The sequence below is a fragment of the Sphaeramia orbicularis genome, chromosome 8 (genome assembly GCF_902148855.1).
Source record: "Sphaeramia orbicularis chromosome 8, fSphaOr1.1, whole genome shotgun sequence".
Taxonomy (NCBI): Eukaryota; Metazoa; Chordata; class Actinopteri; order Kurtiformes; family Apogonidae; genus Sphaeramia; species Sphaeramia orbicularis.
In genome coordinates, this window is record NC_043964.1 from 9,702,793 (window position 1) to 9,724,361 (window position 21,569).

At 35.9% G+C, this 21,569-nt stretch overlaps 1 protein-coding gene across 1 annotated transcript in view; it reads left to right on the plus strand.

Moving 5' to 3' along the window:
* The first annotated feature begins 529 nt into the window (after positions 1 to 529).
* sdk2a (sidekick cell adhesion molecule 2a) overlaps positions 530 to 21,569 on the plus strand; it is a 432,880-nt gene continuing 411,840 nt past the window's right edge. Inside the window, 2 exon segments of the mRNA XM_030142001.1 lie at positions 530 to 634; positions 685 to 883. Coding sequence (XP_029997861.1) covers positions 718 to 883 — 166 coding nt within the window. The 5' untranslated portion in view covers positions 530 to 634; positions 685 to 717.

Genomic DNA, 21,569 nt, shown 5'->3' on the forward strand with positions numbered 1-21,569 from the left:
ATGTGGTCGTCAGTCAGTCATTATGATGACAGCATAAGCAAATTATGACAGGAAAGTGATATTATTTATACTTTCTGGGAATATTCAGTGCATTCTAAGTGGCTGATGGGTAACGGAGTAAAAGCAGGTGGCTCTGTTTTTTTTTTTTTTTTTTTTTGAAAGGGGGGGTGTCTTGCTGCTTTTCCTTGCCTTGCTCTGTAACAGTTGAGAACTAGAATGCAAAGAAAGAAGCACATTTCCATATTGGTATGAACTTGGAGACTTTACGCACGCGCCCTTTCGGTTCATTTTTTATTCTAATATTTATTTTTTATTATTATTATTATTATTATTATTATTTTTAATGTGACATATTCAGAGGTTATTTCTGAGCTTTGTAAGTATGATGATGTCAATATTTCGTCTCACGCACTTGACAGCCGAGCAAATTAAATTGGACTGACTCCGCCTTGCGTATGCGGGTACTTGTCCACAGGCTTTTTTTTTTTTCCACGCACACACACAACCGCGCGTGTCTGCATGCCTCGCGCTCTTTTGACGGAGGGGAGCTTCTTTTGCCCACATCCACTCACCTCCTCATCCGCTACTGAGGAGCGAGTCTGACGCACAGGACCAGCGGCAACACCACAGGACCCCCCCCCCCCCCACTTCCTACCCCCCCTACCCCCCCCCTACCTCCCTCCACCACCCCAGGAGTGCGTGTCCACATCGAGCAACATGTTCCCAGCGTGGAGACCGGGAAGGCGCACCGGGGACTTGACGGTACCGACAGTGACCATGGCCGGACCTGGATCTGGATCTGGATCTGGACACCGTGGACAAGTGTGGGTCTCCTGTTGGATTCTTCTGTCGGCGACGTGTATCCTCAGCGTCCAGGCTCAAGGTAAGATGCGCAAGTCATTCTGTCATTCAAGAGCGCACCGGAAAAGTCTGATGTAGAGATGAGGAAAAAAAAAAAAACAACTCAGTGTGTTTTTTTTTTGTTTTTTTTTTTGCACTTAAAGCAGCCACAGTGTGATGTTTTCCACAAACTCAGAGTCAAACTGAAGCTTTCACCTCCACCACATCTCCTGCTGGATCCTTACCGGCTCCAAAACACTCGATGCGCACAACCTTCTTGCGCGTAACCGCTTATTAATTTTGCGCAACTTTTGTGCCAAATGTTCAATGAGGAACAAAGGATACAATTGTGCTTGTCCTATTTGCAAATCACCGACTTTTTTTTTTTTTTTTTTTTAACAAATGTTGGTTATTTAAATGAGCTTGTAAGCAGATTTATAATTTTTTTTTTTTTTGCACTTTATTTTTAGTGTTTGATTTCAGTACAAAACAAACATAAGGGACATTTGAGATACACTGATCATAAAAAAAAAAAAAAAAAAAAAAAAAAAAACCCTTTGTGACTAACAATTGATTTTTAGTCACGTGACGTCCACTTCTCCCATTTATCTTGACTCTGCTCTTCTGGAGTCTTCAATTTATGGGTCAGATTTTCCAACTGAAATATTTCATTCACAATTTGTATCCAGTCGTTAGTTGTAGATCACAGGTGTCAAACTCAGTTTAGTTCAGGGGACACATTTAGCCAAATCTGATCTGGGCTGGACCGGTAAAAAAAACATAACAATCATATATATACAGAGTGGGGAAGCAAAATTTACAATATTTTGAGGCAGGGATTGAAAGACAGTGTATGACCAATTAGTTTATTGAAAGTCATGAGAATTTAAATCTTCAAATCATATTTTACTGCATTTCTAACGGTCTTGTTGTCTACCTCAAGTTCAATGCCATTTTTCTCATGGATTTGGTTGGATCCTTTAGGATTTTGGATTTGAGAGCTTTAATAAAGCTTTGGTACGTTTTTTGTGCTTCCTCCACTTCCAGACTTTCTCATAATAGTTTTGCTCATAGTCATTCTCTTCTTTCCATTATAAACAGTCTTTATGGACACTCCAACTATTTTTGAAATCTCCTTTGGTGTGACGAGTGCATTCAGCAAATCACACACTCTTTGACGTTTGCTTTCCTGATTACTCATATGGGCAAAAGTTTCTGAAAAGGTATGGATAATAGTGTTAGGTATGATTATGACATCAATATATGTTTGGTTTCAAAACAACTGACGTAGTGCCTGCTGAGAAAAAAACAACTAAATGTTCATTGGAAATTTTGCTTCCCCACCCTGTATAAAAAAAAAAAAGAAAAGTCAACTCCAAAGAGCTGAGCAAAAAAAAAGTAAAATTAAGCAATGAAAATGATTACATCTACCAACTATCCTTTAAAACAATGTGAATAACATGAACAAACTGAAAGTTCTGAAGAAAACTGAGTGGAATTTTAACAATATTATGTCTCAGTTTATCATTTACACACATATATTACAGCATACAGACAGTGGCAGCACCAAGAGGGGGCATGGGGGGGCAAATATCCCCCCAGTCACAACCTTTGCCCCCCCGAGTTGCCCCCCCACACAGATTTGGGCAAATCTTTGGGAAAATTTGGGCAACGGAGAAATATGAAAAATTCGTCAATGAAAGCGTACGTAACAGATTTTAATACAAGTTAGTGTACCTAAGTCTGCAGATGTTGTCAGTGATTATATACATGTGCATGTAGTGGAAGCCATTGTATACATACGCTGTGTTTGATTAGTTGGTTAGGTTATTAGTTTGATTTTGTTTTCAACATTTATTAACTTGCATACATTGGCATCGCTGCATGTTTTTCTGATGTGTTTAGAGAAATATGTGAAAGTAGATTGTACCTATTAACTCTTTCAGTGCCATGGGCCGATTAAATCGGCTTTACGAATACAACCTTTAAAGTGCCACGGGCCGATCAGATCGGCTTTGGAGAACACGCCATATTTGTGTACAAACAAACCATCCACCCCCATTTCTTTCTCACATTTCGATGACGTTCTTTCAAATCTTCTTGCAAATTATGATCAATAATGAATCGGCTGCGTCCGGTGCGTTTTGAATCTAAGTAGCAATCGGTCGGATGTTACCGAGCGGATTTTGACCAAGGAAGAGCTCGCGTTTCGTTTTCTGCTGGGAAATTTTATGAATGAATTTATGAATGAAATCATATGCAAATTAGATGGCCATTTTGTAGTAATATCATAAACACAGCGATCTGTCAAAACAGTCCCATCCGCTAGAAAATGAGTTCTGATGACGATTCAGACTTCGATTATAAAAACGACGCGAAATACTGAAAAACGGCCAAATTCTGTGGCACTTTTAAGGCTTATTAGCCCCTTAACTGTCTGGCACCGAAAGAGTTAAATAATCATAACAGAAAGTTTGAGTTAATGCTGTAGTTTTTAACACATACCTTGAATACGTTAAGCATTACCTGATTTTACCTAAAATTGCCCTCTATATAAAGTGTAATGGATAGGTTATACATTATATATATATATATATATATAGTATGTAATATTGCGGCCACTAAAGTGCAAAGCGTTAATTTCACGCTATGCGCAAAATTTTTTTGTCCGCCCCCCTAACATTTTCTTTGCCCTCCAGTTGTCCCCCCACTTCTAAAATCCTGGTGCCGCCACTGCATACAGATTACAGTGGCTCTACAAATACACAAAACATTTAATAACAGGCAGAATATTGTTAAAATTACACTTAAGACATTTCAAAATGTTGATATTTGTTGAGGTTATTAGTGTTTTTGTGAAATGTTAGTTTGTTTTAGTGTAAATACAGTAAAATGTTTACATTTACAAAGGGAAAAATGTGGAGTTGTGAGTATTTCTAGGTTTTTATGATAGTATTTTACTGATCTGACCCACTGGAGATTAAATTGGTAACTGTTTGTGGAACCTGAACTAAAATGATTAATATCTTCAGTATAATTTTTGCATTTCACAAATTCATCCCAGGGGCCAAACTGGACCCTTTGGTGGGCCGGATTTGGCCCCCGGGCCGCATGTTTGACACCTGTGTTGTAGATGATTCTAATCTGCACCATTTTTTTTTTTTTTTTTTTTTTTCTGGGTAATATCCTTTTTTAAACAAACATCTATAATTTCTTCTTACATTATTACCAGTAATACATCACCAAACATGCTTTAGAGATTGCAAAACCCAATATCTTAACAATTGTTGAATATACATGATCACAAAATGATACAAGTTAAGGACATAACCTATGTTTTTATATTCTTTATGAAGTGTTTTGTGTGTTGTGAGTCTTCATGACTGAGAAATGCTTTGAATCTCGATTGAAACACTTGTAAAGACCAGTGACCATGGCTGAGAAATCTGTGAAAAAAAAGCAGTCATCCTTCCACTGAGCCATCCATGGAGGCCTTAAGAAAAAACAAAACAAAAACACAAAAACACAGACAGTCACTGACTTATCTGAATATGGAGCAATGAAGAAAGGCCATCCATGAACACTGGCTTTAACCTGAAGAATAAATGTAAGGAACAGTCGAAGAAGGCGGGGGGTTGGAAAATATCGGTTCGATATTCAATTTCACGAAACTGTAACTATATTAAAAGTACTGTATCGATATTTTTAGGTGTTTATTCAAATGCAGATATGGCAGAGGTTCATTTTTGTTTTGTTTGGCTTTCATTATTGTTTATATGTTATTTAGCATTATTACGTGTTTTCATTGGGGTTTGTTTGTTTGTTTGTTTGTTTGTTTGTTTGTTTATCTGTTTGTTAGCAAGATAACTCAAAAAGTTATGGACGGATTTTGATGGAATTTTCAGGAAATGTTGATACTGGTACAAGGAACAAATGATGAAATTTTTGTGGTGACGGGGGGGACTGGGATTCAAGGGTTTTTCTTAACTGCGTTGCACCCTCATACTTTCGGCTAGCACCCCCTTACTGAAATTACACTTCTAACAGAAGAATAACTTACTCTTCGATTGGTTGCTTTAAAAAATTGCAGGAGGGCCAGTAGGGTTACAATATCCCTCTCAGATAGCCTCAGAATGTTCCATTTTCACCTTAGTTTTTCAAAAGGGACCCCCCCCACCCCGCTTGGTCACTTCGCTCCCTCGCCTACCTGTGCTCCCTCGTACTAATTTTTTCTAGAAAAACCTCTGGGGTTTGTTTGCTTGTCTGTCTTTTAGCAACATAGCTCATAAAGTTATGAACATATGTTTGGATGAAATTTTCAGTAAATATTGATACTGGTACAAGGAACAAATGAGGAAATTTTGGTGGTGATGGGGGGGGGGGGGGGGGTTGTTTGTTCTTTCATCTGTCAGTAAGATAACTCCAAAAAGTTATGGACGGATTTCAATGGAATTTTCAGGAAATGTTGATACTGGTACAAGGAACAAATGATGAAATTTTGGTGGTGACGGGGAGACTGGGTTTCAAGGGTTTTTCTTAACTGGGGAACAGGGGGGTGTTGTGCCCTCATACTTTCAGCTAGCGCCCCCTTACTAAAATTACACTTCTAACAGAAGAATAAGTTACTCTTCAATTGGTTGCTTTAAAAAATTGCAGGAGGGCCAGTAGGGTTACAATATCCCTCTCAGATAGCCTCAGAATGTTCCATTTTCACCTTAGTTTTTCAAAAGGGAACCCCCCCCCCCCTTCCACACCATCCCCCCCCCCCGCCCCCGCTTGGTCACTTCGCTCCCTCGCCTACCTGTGCTCCCTCATACTAATTTTTTCTAGAAAAACCTCTGGGGTTTGTTTGCTTGTCTGTCTTTTAGCAAGATAGCTCATAAAGTTATAGACATATGTTTGGATGAAATTTTCAGTAAATATTGATACTGGTACAAGGAACAAATGAGGAAATTTTGGTGGTGATCGTGGGGGGGGGGGGGGGGGGGTCGCTTATCTGCCTTGGTGGAGGTCTGCTTTTCTAGTTTAACACTGTTTTATTAAATAATGGTTATTTGAAGCCTCCTAAAAGCACTTGTTACTGTCTGAGAGGCAGATGGGAGTTCCTTTGTTGGGATTGTTAGTTCTGAACTAATAGAATATGAACATTTGAACAGGATCTTAAACTGTAATGTCTGTGAAACATAATTTCAGTTTGAACACAGGAACATTTTGCGATATAGCATTAGATCCAGGTGTGATTAAAAAAAAAATGTGTTTAGTATTTATGCATATTTCTGGTCTAATTCAATTCTTCCAGGAAATAATTATTCTGAAAAAAGAAACAAACAAAAAAATTGCCTTTTTAACCCTTTCATGCATGAATTGTGAGAACCTTAGTCAAGATTTTTTTCTTCAGTGCTTTTATTCCTCCTTAGGCATGAAAAAAACAATACAATCGAGTTTTTTTTATTTTTTATTTTTTGCTATGGAGTTACAAAAATATCCATGCATTTAATTTTTGAAGTAAAGAAACATGTTTAAAACCCAATATCAGAAAGTAATATGAAAACAATGAAATAAAAACATTTTTAATGCTGCTAATCTGATGTCTTCTCACATTTTAACACATTCTAATGCTAGTAATTACTCACTTCATGGAATAACATGCAAAAAAAAAACCTTTGTTGTCTAACAAGTAATTGATTTACACTTAAACATGATAACTGCAGATCAGGTTTATCAAGAACAGCAAAGTTACAGTAATGGTATGAACGTCAGTGTATTATGGGATGTAAGTGTTCACTGTGTTGGCTGATATGGAACTAAAACATCAAAACCCATGAATATACAAGAGAACAGCTGGAGAAGAACTGTCCACTGTAGTGACCTATGCATGAAAGGGTTAACAGTATCACGATATATTGCGATATGTCATATGTTGATCCTAGTATTGTGATTTGTATCGTATCGCCATATCCTTGCCAATACACAGCCCTACTAATAAGTAAATGACAACATGCCCATAATGCACATATTCATCACAGTGGTAAAGGTGTAAACATCAACACTGTTAATCTCATAATGAAATTGTTATGACTTGTCATTTGTCACCTGTGTCTGTTGATGACTGGAACCGGGAATGAAATATACTGCAGATATTAGACTAAGACAGGAACAGCAACACAGCAAAACATTCTGTCTCTGCTGAAATTGGAAAAGTATCACTACCTGTTTTCACAAGAACTGAAGGTAAGATGATACAGGACAAATATTGAGTGTGTGTGGTGATTACAGTCGTGGAAAAAATTATTAGACCATATGAAAACTCACCAAAAACAATGGTTGTGCAATCAAGTACTAACTCCTGTGTGTATCATGTGACTAAAACAGACAGAAAAGAAAACATGGAATGTCTAAAAGCACTGTTTTTGTCAGTACAACACCATAGATATTAATGTAAGAACTGAAGTGGTTTTGGTTATTATCAAGAAAACATGGAAAATGGATAGATATCAGCTCTGAAATTAAACTATTATGAGCTACTTTTGTTGTTATCATTATATTTGTCCAAACAAATGTACTTTTAGTTGTACCAGGCATTAAAATGAACAAGAAACTGAAGAAAACAAGGGGTGGTCTAATAATTTTTTCACAACTGTATGTATTCACAGCCTTATGTTTCAAAGATTTGGATAATACGACTACTTCAGTGAGTCTCACAGGTGGAACACTGCAAAAATCCAAATATTACCAAGTGTATTTTTCTCATTTCTAGTCACAATATCCCATCACACTTAAAATAAGACATAATCAGCTAAAGAGTAACTTTTCAGTGAGATATAAGAACTCATTTTAAGACAATAGATCTGGAAAATCTGATTTCAAGAAATCTTACCAAGATCATTTTCACTTGTTCCAGTGGCAGATTTTGTTTTCCGCTTAATTCAAGACTTTTTTTTTGCTTCATTCAAGTTTATTTTGTTTCATTCAAGAGTTTTTGCTTGATTCAAGAAGTTTTTATTTTGCTTTATTCAAAATTTTTTTTTTGCTTCATTTAAGACTTTTTTTTTTTTTTTTGGCTTCATTCAAGATTTTTTGCTTAATTCAACAAGTTTTTTTTTTTTGCTTCATTCAATTTTTTTTTTGCTTAATTCAAGATTTTTTGCTTAATTCAGGATTATTTTTGCTTAATTCAAGGATTTTTTTTTCTTAATTCAAGGATTTTTTTTTTGCTTAATTCAAGATTTTGTTGCTTAATTTAAGGATTTTTTTTTTTGCTTAATTCAAGATTTTTTTTGCTTAATTCAAGATTTTTTTTCCACATAATTCAAGATTTTTTTTTGCTTAATTCAGGATTATTTTTGCTTAATTCAAGGATTTTTTTTTTTTTTTTTTGCTTAATTCAAGATTTTTAGCTAAATTCAAGGATTTATTTTGCTTAATTCAAGGATTTTTTTTTTTTTTTTTTGCTTAATTGAAGATTTTTTTTTGCTTAATTCAATATTTTATTTGCTTAATTCAAGATTTTTTTCACTTAATCCAATATGTTTTTGCTTAATTCAAGCAAAAAAAAAAAAAAAAAAAATCTGCCAACAGAACAAGTGAAAATTATCTTGGTAAGATTTCTTGAAATAAGATTTTCAAGATCTATTGTCTAAAAATAAGTTCTTATATCTGACTTACAAGTTACTCTTAAGGTGATTTTGTCTTATTTTAACTGTGATGAGATATTTGGACTAGAAATGACAAAATTACACTGGGTAAAATTAAGATTTTAGCGGTGAAAAATCTTGTTTCTGAAGTTGTTTCCTATGAGAAATTATTTTTTTCCCATCTTCTAATCACAATACTCAGTGCACCAAAGTGCTAAAAGCTGCATAATCCCATTGCTTGTTTGTCTTTGAACAGGTCGCGTTGCTCTGAAGTGTTCCTAACCTTATCTGAAAAGAGTCTGGGGCGTCTCTTATTATGCAGGGCACAGTTCCTCTAGCTGTTATTACCATCCTTTTCTCAAGCTAACATGCCTTAGAGTGTGTGAGGATCTGTTGAGTGCTTCGAGGCAACATTTTTTTTTTTTTTTTTGCTTCATTCAAGATATTTTGCTTAATTTAAGACGTTTTTTTTTTGCTTCATTCAAATTTTTTTTTTTTTTGCTTCATTCAAATTTTTTGTTTTGCTTCATTCAAGATTTTTTACTTAATTCAAGATTATGTTTTGCGGAATTCCTGAATTTTTGCCTTAATTTAGGATTTTTTTGCTTAATTCAAGGATTTTTTTTTTGTGCTTAATTCAAGATTTTTTCACTTAATTCAAGATGTTTTTATTGCTTCATTCAAAATTTTTTGCTCAATTCAAGATTATTTTTTGCAGAATTCCTGAGTTTTTTCCTTAATTTAGGATTATTTTGCTTAATTCGAGGATTTTTTTTGTTTGTTTGTTTGTTTAATTCAAGATTTTTTCACTTAATTCAAGATGTTTTTGCTTAATTCAAGCAAAAAAAAAAAAAATCTGCCAACAGAACAAGTGAAAATTATCTTGGTAAGATTTCTTGAAATAAGATTTTCAAGATCTATTGTCTAAAAATAAGTTCTTATATCTGACTTACAAGTTACTCTTAAGGTGATTTTGTCTTATTTTAACTGTGATGAGATATTTGGACTAGAAATGACAAAATTACACTGGGTAAAATTAAGATTTTAGCGGTGAAAAATCTTGTTTCTGAAGTTGTTTCCTATGAGAAATTATTTTTTTCCCATCTTCTAATCACAATACTCAGTGCACCAAAGTGCTAAAAGCTGCATAATCCCATTGCTTGTTTGTCTTTGAACAGGTCGCGTTGCTCTGAAGTGTTCCTAACCTTATCTGAAAAGAGTCTGGGGTGTCTCTTATTATGCAGGGCACAGTTCCTCTAGCTGTTATTACCATCCTTTTCTCAAGCTAACATGCCTTAGAGTGTGTGAGGATCTGTCGAGCGCTTCTCGGCTACTTCACAGGGCTTTACCTTTCCTCCCCAAACAGACCTCTTTCTCATCCTTTGCATTTGGTATTCAGACCCTTTCAATGTTGCTGGCTGCACATTTGCATTGGTGAGATATTCCCTGCTCTGTCTGCCTGCACTTTCACTTGTGAAGGACCTCTTCCGCGACGCAGAGCCGGTGCTTTAGGTTAGTGCGGGAACTATGCGCGAGTCTTTGTCGGGGGTCCTCTCGACAGACCTGTTCATCGGAAGTAGGATCTCCACCTCATGGGGTATCTATGTTTGCAAATGACTGACTGTGGTTGTGCATAAAGGTAGAGATGCTCTAGTCGTTCCCAGGGCGCGGTGGACCTCTTAGGATGCCATAAATTAGGCGACACGGGAGCCCCTGGGGAAGCGGAGGTGGCGTGTACTTGTTTTTCAGCAGGTTTCTACCGAGGCTCCTGCTGGGTTTAGTACTGCCGGCTGCTCAGGGGCACAAGAGGATTCCTGATAGAGCATGGGCGGGGGGGGGGGGGGGGGGGGGACCTTTCTCCTGCCACAAGCTGTTCACAGCAGGCCATTTTAAGAGATATTAAAACCCCCTAATCGAAATACCAAGTAAATAGATGAGAGGTTTTCTTTTTCTTCACCTTTTCACAATCTCTGCATCCCTCCTCTGAGCCCCTGAAGCTTATTCCAATTTGCGATACAGCGGTCCCTCGTTTATCGCAGGGGTTACGTTCTAAAAATAACCTGCAATAGGCAAAATCCGCAAAGTCCGCATAGTCAGCTTTATTTATTTTTTTTTACAATTACTCTATTCCGTAATGGCGCCCTACAGCCGCGTAACTTCTACCTTCCTTCAGCGTGTCCAGAAAGTCCAACTTTTTGCGCGATGGTTAGCATCTTCCTCTGCCTTTGTCGGTGCAGAACATTTCGTCGACATTGTGGGTTTTGTCGGGGAGAAAACTTGCAAACACAGCACTTCAGAGTCACACTGCTAGCGATCGAACGTTTATGTACATTTGGCGAGCTGAACGAATTCTGTACTGTACAGGAGACACGGCACGGAGGAGATTGATTGACAATGGTCTACACCACAGGTGACAAACATGCGGCCCAAGGGCCAAATCTGGCCCGCCAAAGGGTCCAGTCCGGCCCTTAGGAGGAATTTGTGAAATGCAGAAAATACGCTGAAGATATTTACAATCCTTTTAGTTTAGTTTCCACATTCAGAACCATTCAATCTCCAGTGGGCAGGACCAGTACAATACTATCATAATAACATATAAATAATGACAACTCCAAATGTTTCTCTTTGTAAATGTAAATATTTTCACATATTTACACTAAAACAAAGTATAATTTTGCAAAAAAAAATGTGAATAACCTGAACAAACATGAACAACCTGAAATGTCTTAAGAGAAGTAAGTACAATTTTAACAATATTCTGCCTGTTATTAAATGTTTTTTTTGTTTTTTTTTTAACTTTTTTTTTTTTTAACTTTTTTTTATTGTATACATCAGCAGCAAAGCAGTTTATCAAAACATTTAAGAAGCAATGTGTAGTTCTCCACTATGTGGACATTTAGCTGCCATGCAATTTTTTTTTTCGTAATACATACAAAAGTGTAAAAAAAAAAAAACAGAAACAAAAAAAACCCCAAAACAAATAAACAAAAAAATATAAATGGGTGCTTACGGTTTCAGTATTTCTCACATATATATATATATATATATATATATATATATATATATATATATATATATATATAAAAAAAACAAAAAAAAACAATCACAGCATTAAAATACTTGTGGGTTCTTCAAACATCACACATATTCACGCAGAAAAACACAAAACGAAGAAATGTTACTAAATGTTTTGTGCATTTGTAGATCCACTGTGATCTGTAAGTTTACATGTGTAAACGATAAACTGAGGCAGAATATTTTTAAAATTACACTTATTTTTCAGTTTGTTCATGTTATTCACATCTTATGAAAGGATAGTTTGTAGATGTAAACATTTTCATAATGTAAATTTACTTTTTTCACTCTAAAACATAGAGAAAAGTTTGGAGTTGACATTATTTATATATTATTATGTTATTATTTTACTGGTTCGGCGCACTTCAGATCAAATTTGGCTGAATCTGGCCCCTGAACTAAAATGAGTTTGACAGCCCTGGTCTACACTGTAAGCCCGGATAAGTAGAGTTTACTCCAAAAATTTGAGGCAAGTGATTGGACTTAAATGATTTGAGTAATGATCGACTAATCAATTGGTTTAAGTAGGTTCGACTTTAATGCAAAAGTATTGAACTTAAACTATTAAGTAGAAAACACTAAAAGACAAGTTATTTGTACTTTAAATCTGTTGTCAAATCAACCCCACTATCCAACCGTTCAACTCAGCATTTTAGGTTACACTGACTCATTTTCTCAAATGCAGCTGGATTAATTTCTCATTGATTAAACAATTTTTTTTAAGTTACTCACACTCAAAATCCTATTCCTGACCTAAGTAGCTATGAAATTGTACAACTTAATATATTGTAGCATGAATGGAAGTTTGTTCACTGTTACATGTCAGAGCAGGAAGTGCATTTAAGTTGACAAGACATCAAGATTTCCACTGTACATTAACAGTTTTACATGAACAGTAAAGTCATAGTTCTTCCTCTGGCTCTGACTCATGTTGCAGCTCTACAAAAATACAAAAACAAACACAAAAAGGCCAATAAACACTGACACACACACATTAAATCCAAATTAACACTAACACCACAACCCAGCTGAACCCCTGCACAGAAAAATAACACATTTTCAACAACATGCCCAATACCCACAATGCATTGCGAAGATAAAAAGGTTTGGTCATGACTAAAACTTAGTGATTTAATTCCATTCAGCTTAAACTTTTGAGTTTAAGTTGAGCTAACTTCCATTCATGCTAAGCTGAATGGAATTAAATCACTAAGTTTTAGTCATGACCACACCTTTTTATCTTCGCATTGCATTGTGGGTATTGAACATGTTGTAGAAAATGTGTTATTTTTCTGTGCAGGGGTTGTGGTGTTAGTGTTAATTTGGATTTAATGTGTGTGTGTCAGTGTTTATTGGCCTTTTTGTGTTTGTTTTGTATTTTTGTAGAGCTGCACCATGAGTCAGAGCCAGAGGAAGAACTATGGCTTTTCTGTTCATCTACAACTGATATTGTACATTGCAAATCTTAATGTCTTGTCAAATTAAAAGCACTTCCTGATATGGCAAATGACACTGAGCTAACTTCCATTCATGTTTTAATATATTAAGTTGAACAATTTCATAACTATTTAGATCAGGAATAGGATTTTGAGTTTGATCAATTTAAAAAAGTTGTTTAATTAATGATAAATTAGTTTGGCTGCATTTGAGAAAATGAGTCAGTGTAACCTAAAATGCTGAGTTGAACGGTTGGATAGTGGGGTTGATTTGACAACAGATTTAAAGTACAAATAACTTGTCTTTTAGTGTTTTCTACTTAATAGTTTAAGTTCAATACTTTTAGCATTAAAGTTGAACCTACTTAAACCGACTGATTAGCCGATCATTACTCAAATCATTTAAGTCCAATCCCTTGCCTCATATTTTTTGAGTAAACTCTACGTATCCGGGTTTACAGTGTAGAGGGCTGCAAACCTCATGTATCAAATATGACACATTTGGCTTTATAGGGTTAATTTATTGATCATATAAATGTTCATGATTGTTCATATTAACCCTTTCATGCATACTGGTCACTCCAGTGGACAGTTACTCAAAGCTCTTCTCTTGAATATTCATGGATTTTGTTGTTTTAGTTCCATATCAGCCGACACAGTGGACACTTATGCATCATCCCATACACTGTAATTCATACCATTAGTGTAACTTTGCTGTTCTAGATAAACCTGATCTGCACTAACATGTTTGAGTGTTGAAGGGGTGGAATTAAATAAGTTAGACTTCCTCCCACTCCTTTTCGAATGTGCAAATGAAGTCATGTATATGTATAAGTTTCGTTTTTTTGTTTTCTAATTCCATGACCTCTTACTACCTGTTTTTTTTTTTTTCTAAAGACTAAGTAAGATTACTTTGTCTTGTTGCATATTCGAAATAAACTAAACTAAACTAAAAAAAAAAATTAAAAAATCCTTGTTTTTGTTACTAAACTGCAATTAACTGTTATTTTTTTTAACAAAAAAAAATTTTTTTTTGCACATTATCTTCATGAAGTGAGTAATGACTAGTATTAGAGTTTGTTAAAATGTGAGAAAACAGCAGATTAGCAGCATTAAAAACGTTTTTATTTCATAGTTTTCACACGACATATCAGTAAACCCATGTTTCTTTGCTTCAAAAATTAAACATATGGTGTCAAGCTAATATTTTTGGAACTCAATGAAAAATAAATTCATAAGACAATTTTCAGTCACATTGTTTTTTTCACGCCTAAAAGGGAATAAAAAACACTCAGGAAATAAATCTTGATTAAGGTTCTCATAATTCATGCATGAAAGGGTTAAAGTTGATGGTTATTATATAAAAGATGCATCGATCCACCCTCGTGTGCAGTTGCGACTGTTTCTATGTGCGTCCTGTGTACATGTGTTAAAGTTGTGTGCCATCGCTTGTGCTTATGTTCCTGTCTATTGAGCTTTAATCTAGATAGCAACATTGACATTCTGCCAAACGGCAGCTGCTATAATTTTCTGGACGTACGTTATTATGCGGCTTGACAGCTGTCAGCCATTTCCAAATCTTTAAATCTTATGATAATCCACCGTGCTTACAAAAAGGCATTTGTTTTAAAACACTCTGAATCCTTGTGTGATTAAAACTCCCTGGTCTAATGCGGGCACCGGATCATAATTCATCTACATCACTGACACACTAACACACACCACTGCAAACACATTCACAGAAAAATAGAAAAATCAATGTGTACAAGATTACACAACTCCATCAAGTGAAATATAATACAGTTTTAATAGAATCAAAGGCATCTTCTAGTTCCAACACGAGCTGATTACAAAGCTGATCATCTGCACACACTCCATCACAAATAATAGAAAGCTCGATCTGTTTTTGCATGTGAAGAACTTCAAAATGTAACATAGTTAAGTAGTTAAACGGATGCCGTATATTTATCCGATCCGAAATTACTCAATTCGCTTTGCATTTTGATTGAATGATGTGCTGCATTTAGGGCACAGTGAAGCGAAAATAGGAGGAACTTCTCTACTCCTGTGCCATAATTACACTCGGTGCATATTTATGACATATGTATCTCCCTGTTTGGCGAAATGTAGTTAATTAAACATGTTTACTGCTCCAGAGAGCTAACAGATGTCTGCTGAAATTTGGACTAAATGCTTGTTTTCTTCACAATGTGACTCATGCCCAGAAAGACCAGCTAGTGGCTTGCACAGCCTCAGGTGAAACATGATGGCAGCCTGACTTCCAAATCAGACTCGTCGTGTGTCTTCAGCGCCTGCCTCCCATGTCTGGCTGCTTGGCTTCTCTCACTTTGACTGCCAAATGCTGTCTACACATGTTTATTCATGTTGCCACAGGATACTTTATTCACCAAAATGGAACATATCAAAGCTAAATTGAAAAAAGAGGGGAAATCTGTTCTCTGACTGCATATTTGAAATCGATGAATAAAACATGTTTTTTTTTTTTTTTTTTTTTAATCGTTTGGAATATTTTTAATGGTCATGTCTTGGGAAAAGAATTGTTTCAAATCCGTTTCGGGGTGATGAATGATTGTGATCTAATTTATTGTCGAAGAACAATAGGGCTCGCTGCACTGTCAGTGTTTTTTAGCTTCAGGAGGCCTTTAATTGGTTCAGTCGAGCAGCAAAACTGTGTTTATAGTTCATAATGGAAATGTAATCAAATTAACGCATACCACAGGGTTTTGGCATTCACCCCTTGCCCAGTAATTGCCATTAGCCCACAGGAATATGGTAATGGCTATTTGCATGGGGCAGACTCTCCCACCATGTGCCTGTCATACTGCCATATTAGTGTGGCAAGCTCAAATGATTACTTACCATGCAGGAGTTTGCTTGTGATGTGCAAGTGCTAAGTGCTTATTACTAGAAAACGAGTTTTGGTTGGAAATAACATTGGCCGAAGCGTCACAGAGGAACTCAAGTATTGGATTGTTTGCTCCTAAGAGTACAAGGTGTGTTGTAACATGAAAAATCATGTCCTGCAGACAGACTTTCATTAACCATGGCCAGTATTTCTTCTTTGTTGTGTCATTTATTTCAGCTGTTTGTTTATTTCGAGCATTTACAGAATACATGCAAATTCAAAATTCAAAAAAAAAAAAAAAAAAAAAAAAAAATCTATACTCGAAAAGGAGTGGGGAGAAGAAAAACTTATTTAATCCCACCCCCATTCTCATCATCAAATAACTGAACATAATAACATTTTAAATATTCACTCCTGTCCTTTGACTTCAAGCCAGAACAATGAACAAAATAGGCCTAAACCAAATTACAAAGAACTCATCTGACAGCATTTACATTGCATAAGCCAAATGTATGTAAAAAAAAAAAAAAAAAAAAGAAACAAAGTAGATTCCTGGGGGTGTCACGACAGGTAACAGTTAACCATCAACTTACATGATAATAATTACATACCAACAATGGTAAAAACCAAAAACTGCAAGACCGTAAGTGGTAAAGAACAGCAATAACTACATACCAACAATGGTAAGAAAAAAAAAAAAAATACAATACCACTAATGGTAAAGGGCAGCACATACCAGCAACAGTTAGAACAATAGCAGATGGTAATGGACAACACAGACCAACTAGATGAGGAACAACAAGCACACTTTAACATTTAGGACAGAATTTGATGTAACATCAGTTTTAAGACCCTCCATCTTTATACTGGGAACAGATCATATTTTTGTATAATAGTTTAAATCGGTGGATATTTTGGCATTGCTTGTGTTGGATGTCCAGACTGTTCCATAGTTGTAAAAAAACAAAAAAAAAACATTTTGTGAAAGTATAGTATTCAAATGAGATTTTTCAACAGTAGCAGCATTTGGTCCTTCTTTTGGGGCTAATTTTAATCGCGTAGCTGAGAGTGGTTTTGTTTCAAATGATTACTTACCATGCAGGAGTTAGCTTGTGATGTGCAAGTGCTAAACGCTTATAACGAGAATACGAGTTTTGGTTGGAAATAACATTGCACTGTAAAAAAAAAAAATCTGTAATTTAACAGAATTTTACCGTTTATTTTACAGATTTTTCCTGTATTTTTAAGGTACAGGAAAATATCAATGAAATTACAAAAATAGACTGTGATTTTATGTCAAATGTAAAATACCATGAAAAAACTGTAACTGTGAATAACCATACAATTTTCATTTTTTAAAAGATTTGTTGTTTTTTTCCACAGAAAAATACAGTTAAAATACATTTGCAAATGCATCATAGTTTCACAAATATGTATTTTCTATTTATGAGATTAAACTGTTAATTTAAAGTTTAATACTGTAAAAAAGTAATAAAACAAGATAAAATTACTGACAATTAACTGTAAAGAAGTATTTGTTCTGTAAGTTTAACAAGACTTGTTTGTTAATTGACAAATATCTTGTGTAATTACGGGAGGTTTCACAACAAAAATGTTGAATAAATGTATTTTTGTGAATGTATAACATGTATAACCACTGATAAACTGTCCAAATACAGTTTTTATCAGTGGATTGTACAACTGAGTCTCATTGAAAATTATTTATATATATGTATGTATATTTATAGGTAATTTGATTGTTTTAATACATGTAAATATTCTTTATTAAACATTAAAAAGTAAAAAAAAAAAAACATGCAAAATCTCATGTAAAGTTAGGGCAAAAAACTGTATTTTAATTATGGAAAATTACCGTATTTTTATGAGATGGTTATTTTCCATTATTTAACAGTATTTTTTCGGCACCCCTGCTGCCGGGATAATATTGTTCTTTTGCGGGTTTTTTTTTTTTTTTTTTACAGTGTGGCCAAAGCATCATGGAGTAACTCAAGAATTGGATTGTTTGCTCCTAAGAGTACAAGGTGTGTTGCAACATGAAAAATCATGTCCTGCAGACAGACTTTCATTAACCACGGCCAGTATTTCTTCTTTGGTGTTCAAAAAAAAAAAAAAAAGAAATAACATTTTGCAAAAGTATAGTATTCAAATGAGATTTTTCAACAGTAGCAGCATTTGGTCCTTCTTTTGGGGCTAATTTTAATGGCGTAGCTGAGAGTGGTTTTGTTTCCGTGTCTTCTTGTTTACTGATGAGACTGAGGGGAGAAACGCTGCAGGGGGAAACCGACAAATTCTTCATATATTAATTCTCCTGGCTAAAAGTCTAATCAATCTGACACAGGACTGGAAGGCACCTCTTCAACTACAGAGAACAAAAAAAAAAAAAAAAAAAAAAGGCGATGTCTAGAAGACTAGCCCCTGAGCTGGGGACCAAAATTGAAAGAGGAAATAACCTTGGATCGGGAGGAGGATGAAAAAAAAGTGGCGGTACTCATTTAATTTGTGTAATATCTTTTTGACAAGGGACCAAAGATGTTGTGTATACGCATTATCAAAGCATCATTCTAAGGAGCCATTTGAAAAAAAAAAAAAAAAAAACACTCAAAATGGTGTCATTACTTTCATCTAGGGAAAAGAAGCATTGTAGTGAGGCAGTATTCTTGGACTATACATCTGTCTTCAAGCCCCCAAGCTGTTCCATGTAAACATTTAAACAACACAAAGGCAACTCAAGAATAACTGGTGGTGAGAAACAATGCTTTTTACAGCATAATGTGAGCACTGAATCTCTGCTCTCATTCAGCTTCGCCTCTCCTGGGGCCTGGTGAGTGTATTCTTGTGTTGTGAATAAAATGGCAAAAGAGGCAAAGAAATAGAGAAATGGAAAGGGAACCCGTGTTTAGAGGTAGGTAGGCCTTGCAGGTTCGTGTTTTTGCGACTAAAAACAACTTTTGGTAACAATTGCTTTCCGTGCATGAGTTCACGTCCTGACATTCCTCTCCATTTGTTCGCTGACCTTACATCAAACCTGTCAAAATTTCTCGTCCTATCCCCGGAGGCGTGTACGTAGAATGCAATGACGTGGGTAGCAACAGAATTATTCCTGTCATATTCAGTTACCGGCGCTCACATGTCCAACAAAAAGCCCCGTACCTGAAGGACCCTTACGCAAAGAAAATATATTTCTCTATATATTGACTGTCAATATATTACTGACTGAAAAATATATTACTGTATAATATATATTTATATTTAAAATATACAGAATAATATATTGTCAATATATTTTGTATATTACAATATATTGAAAAATACATAAGGAATTGCCGCTTTCCATATATTGAAACATATATGACAATATATTTACTTATATATGTAAATATATGTCATTATATATTTAGTAATACACTTCATAATGTATGTATGCATATATATATCACAGTAGAGATTGAAATCCAGTAGGATTCGTAATCCTACTAGGACAGATAGGAATTTTAGTTTGTCCTAGGACAAACTAAAATTCCTATCTGTCCTAGGGGCCATTTACACGGCGTAGGATTCAGTCGACTCCGGGAAGATTTCATCGCAGATTAGCCTTCTGTTAACATGGAAACGGTGCCTAGAGTGCCTGAATCCGGAAACTTTTGATACCAGGGTCCAGGGTGGAATGTTATCGATACGCTCTGCATTTCAGCTCCGTGTTAACGCGAATCGGACCGTTCCGGGGTAAAATATGACGTCACCGCATGCGCGTGCAGCCAACAACCGCCAGTTAACCCACTCCAGGCCAGTTGGTGGCGGTAATGCGCCTCCAAGCTGGTTTGCCAGCCTCTATGACACAAAGTTGCAGAAAAAGAAGAAACAACCACAACAACAATGGCCGGTTTCAGAACAACATACGTGCTGCTAACTGTGCTCAGCTCGTCTGTCCAGACAAAGAAGTCCTGCGTCTTTGTACGACCACTCGCCATTGTTGTTTGTAAATAGTGTTGTCCGCCTCCTCCTCTTCTTCTTCTTCTTCTCTTCATTTAAAGGCTGTCTAAACCGGAAATCGTTTGTGCGCAGGCGCGTGTTTTACCGCCACTGTTTCACTACAGCTCTACATCGCCAGCTACTGGTCTGGCATGGCCACTACAGCGTATTCAGCCGTCCTCGCGGACTCATGTTAATGCAGATCGTTATCATAGCGGCTTCGTCTTAACGCGGAATAATTTTATAACGCAAAGGAGAAATCTTTGCGAAGTGTTGCCATGTAAACGTACCCCTAGTAGGATTACAAATCCTACTAGGACAGATTGAAATTTTAGTTTGTCCTAGGACAAACTAAAATTCCTATCTGTCCTAGGGTTAGGGTTAGGGTTAGGGTTAGGGTTAGGGGGGGTTGGGGGGGGGGTTAGGGGGTTAGGGTTAATCTTCAGATCCTAATTTCTTGTAGGACAAACTAAAATTCCTATCTGTCCTACTAGGATTACGAATCCTACTGGATTTCAATCTCTACTGTGATATATACATGCATATATTGTCTAGTGTATTACAAAATATATGTAATTATATATTTAGTAATACACTTCAAAAAATATGCATGTATATATATGTACATCTTTTTTATCCTATGTAGCCAAAATGACAGACTCTTTTTTTCAGTTAACACTTTTTTCATGTATATCACGATGCATATTTTCATGAAATATGTTATTGTGCATACCAAGTAATGTAAGTGTTGATAAATATCTGCTTTATATAAACTTGTGTCAATGGAAAGAAATTGAGTTTCAATAAAACTATATATAAAAATATAGGGCAGTTTTTGTCTTCATTGCAATATACGTTTTATATGTATCAATATATGATTAAAGCATATATTGCAGTATATTGGAAAATATATGCACTACTTTCCCATATATGGAAATGTATTTTTTAATATAATGCATTATATTTTTCAATATATTGCCATATATTTTTGTTTCATAAGGGGAAACGGGGTGAATACGCTTGTTTTTATTTGACGTTCCGGTGTGATAGTTTCGCTGGCTGCGTGTTCGTACAGTTGAATCTGCCAACTCTTACCTTGGATTTTTGAAGGGATGTTTTTGTATAATGCACGGAAGTTCGGGTTAAAGGTCAGCAGGTTAGCAACGCTAGGTGTGCAGGGATACTATTTCAGTCTATATCTTTACTTCCTGTCCACGGGCAGGGTCGCGTCTGAATAGAAGAAGCCTTTCCATCTGCAGGGCTAAGTTTGCAGCTCTGTTCAGGCGGTGCTTGGCAGAAAGCCTACCGGTCCCACTAGGGGGCCTGGCGGAATGCCTCTAGCTGCATCTCAATGCCTTGTGCTCAGTATTGATTAGGACCAAAGCTGACTCTCATTCCCAATCGTCCTGTTCTCGGCCACATGGGATCCCATATCATGTTTGATATCGCTTTTGTTTTCCCAACACCTGCCTTCTTCCTTGTCCCCAAGATAAGCGGAGGATCAGACCCCCACCGCTATCGGTTTTTTGACAAGAAGCCCAATTTTAAACAAATGGCTCGTGACAAAGATACCAGGGGATCTCAGTGTGATTTTTTTTTTTTTTTTTTTTTAACCCGTAAAGACCCAGCGCTACACTGTAACAAATTACTGTAAAAAAACAGTAAATTTTGTACAGTTTCATGCTGTTATTTGTAAATACAGTATAATGCTGTAAATCAGGGGTGTGA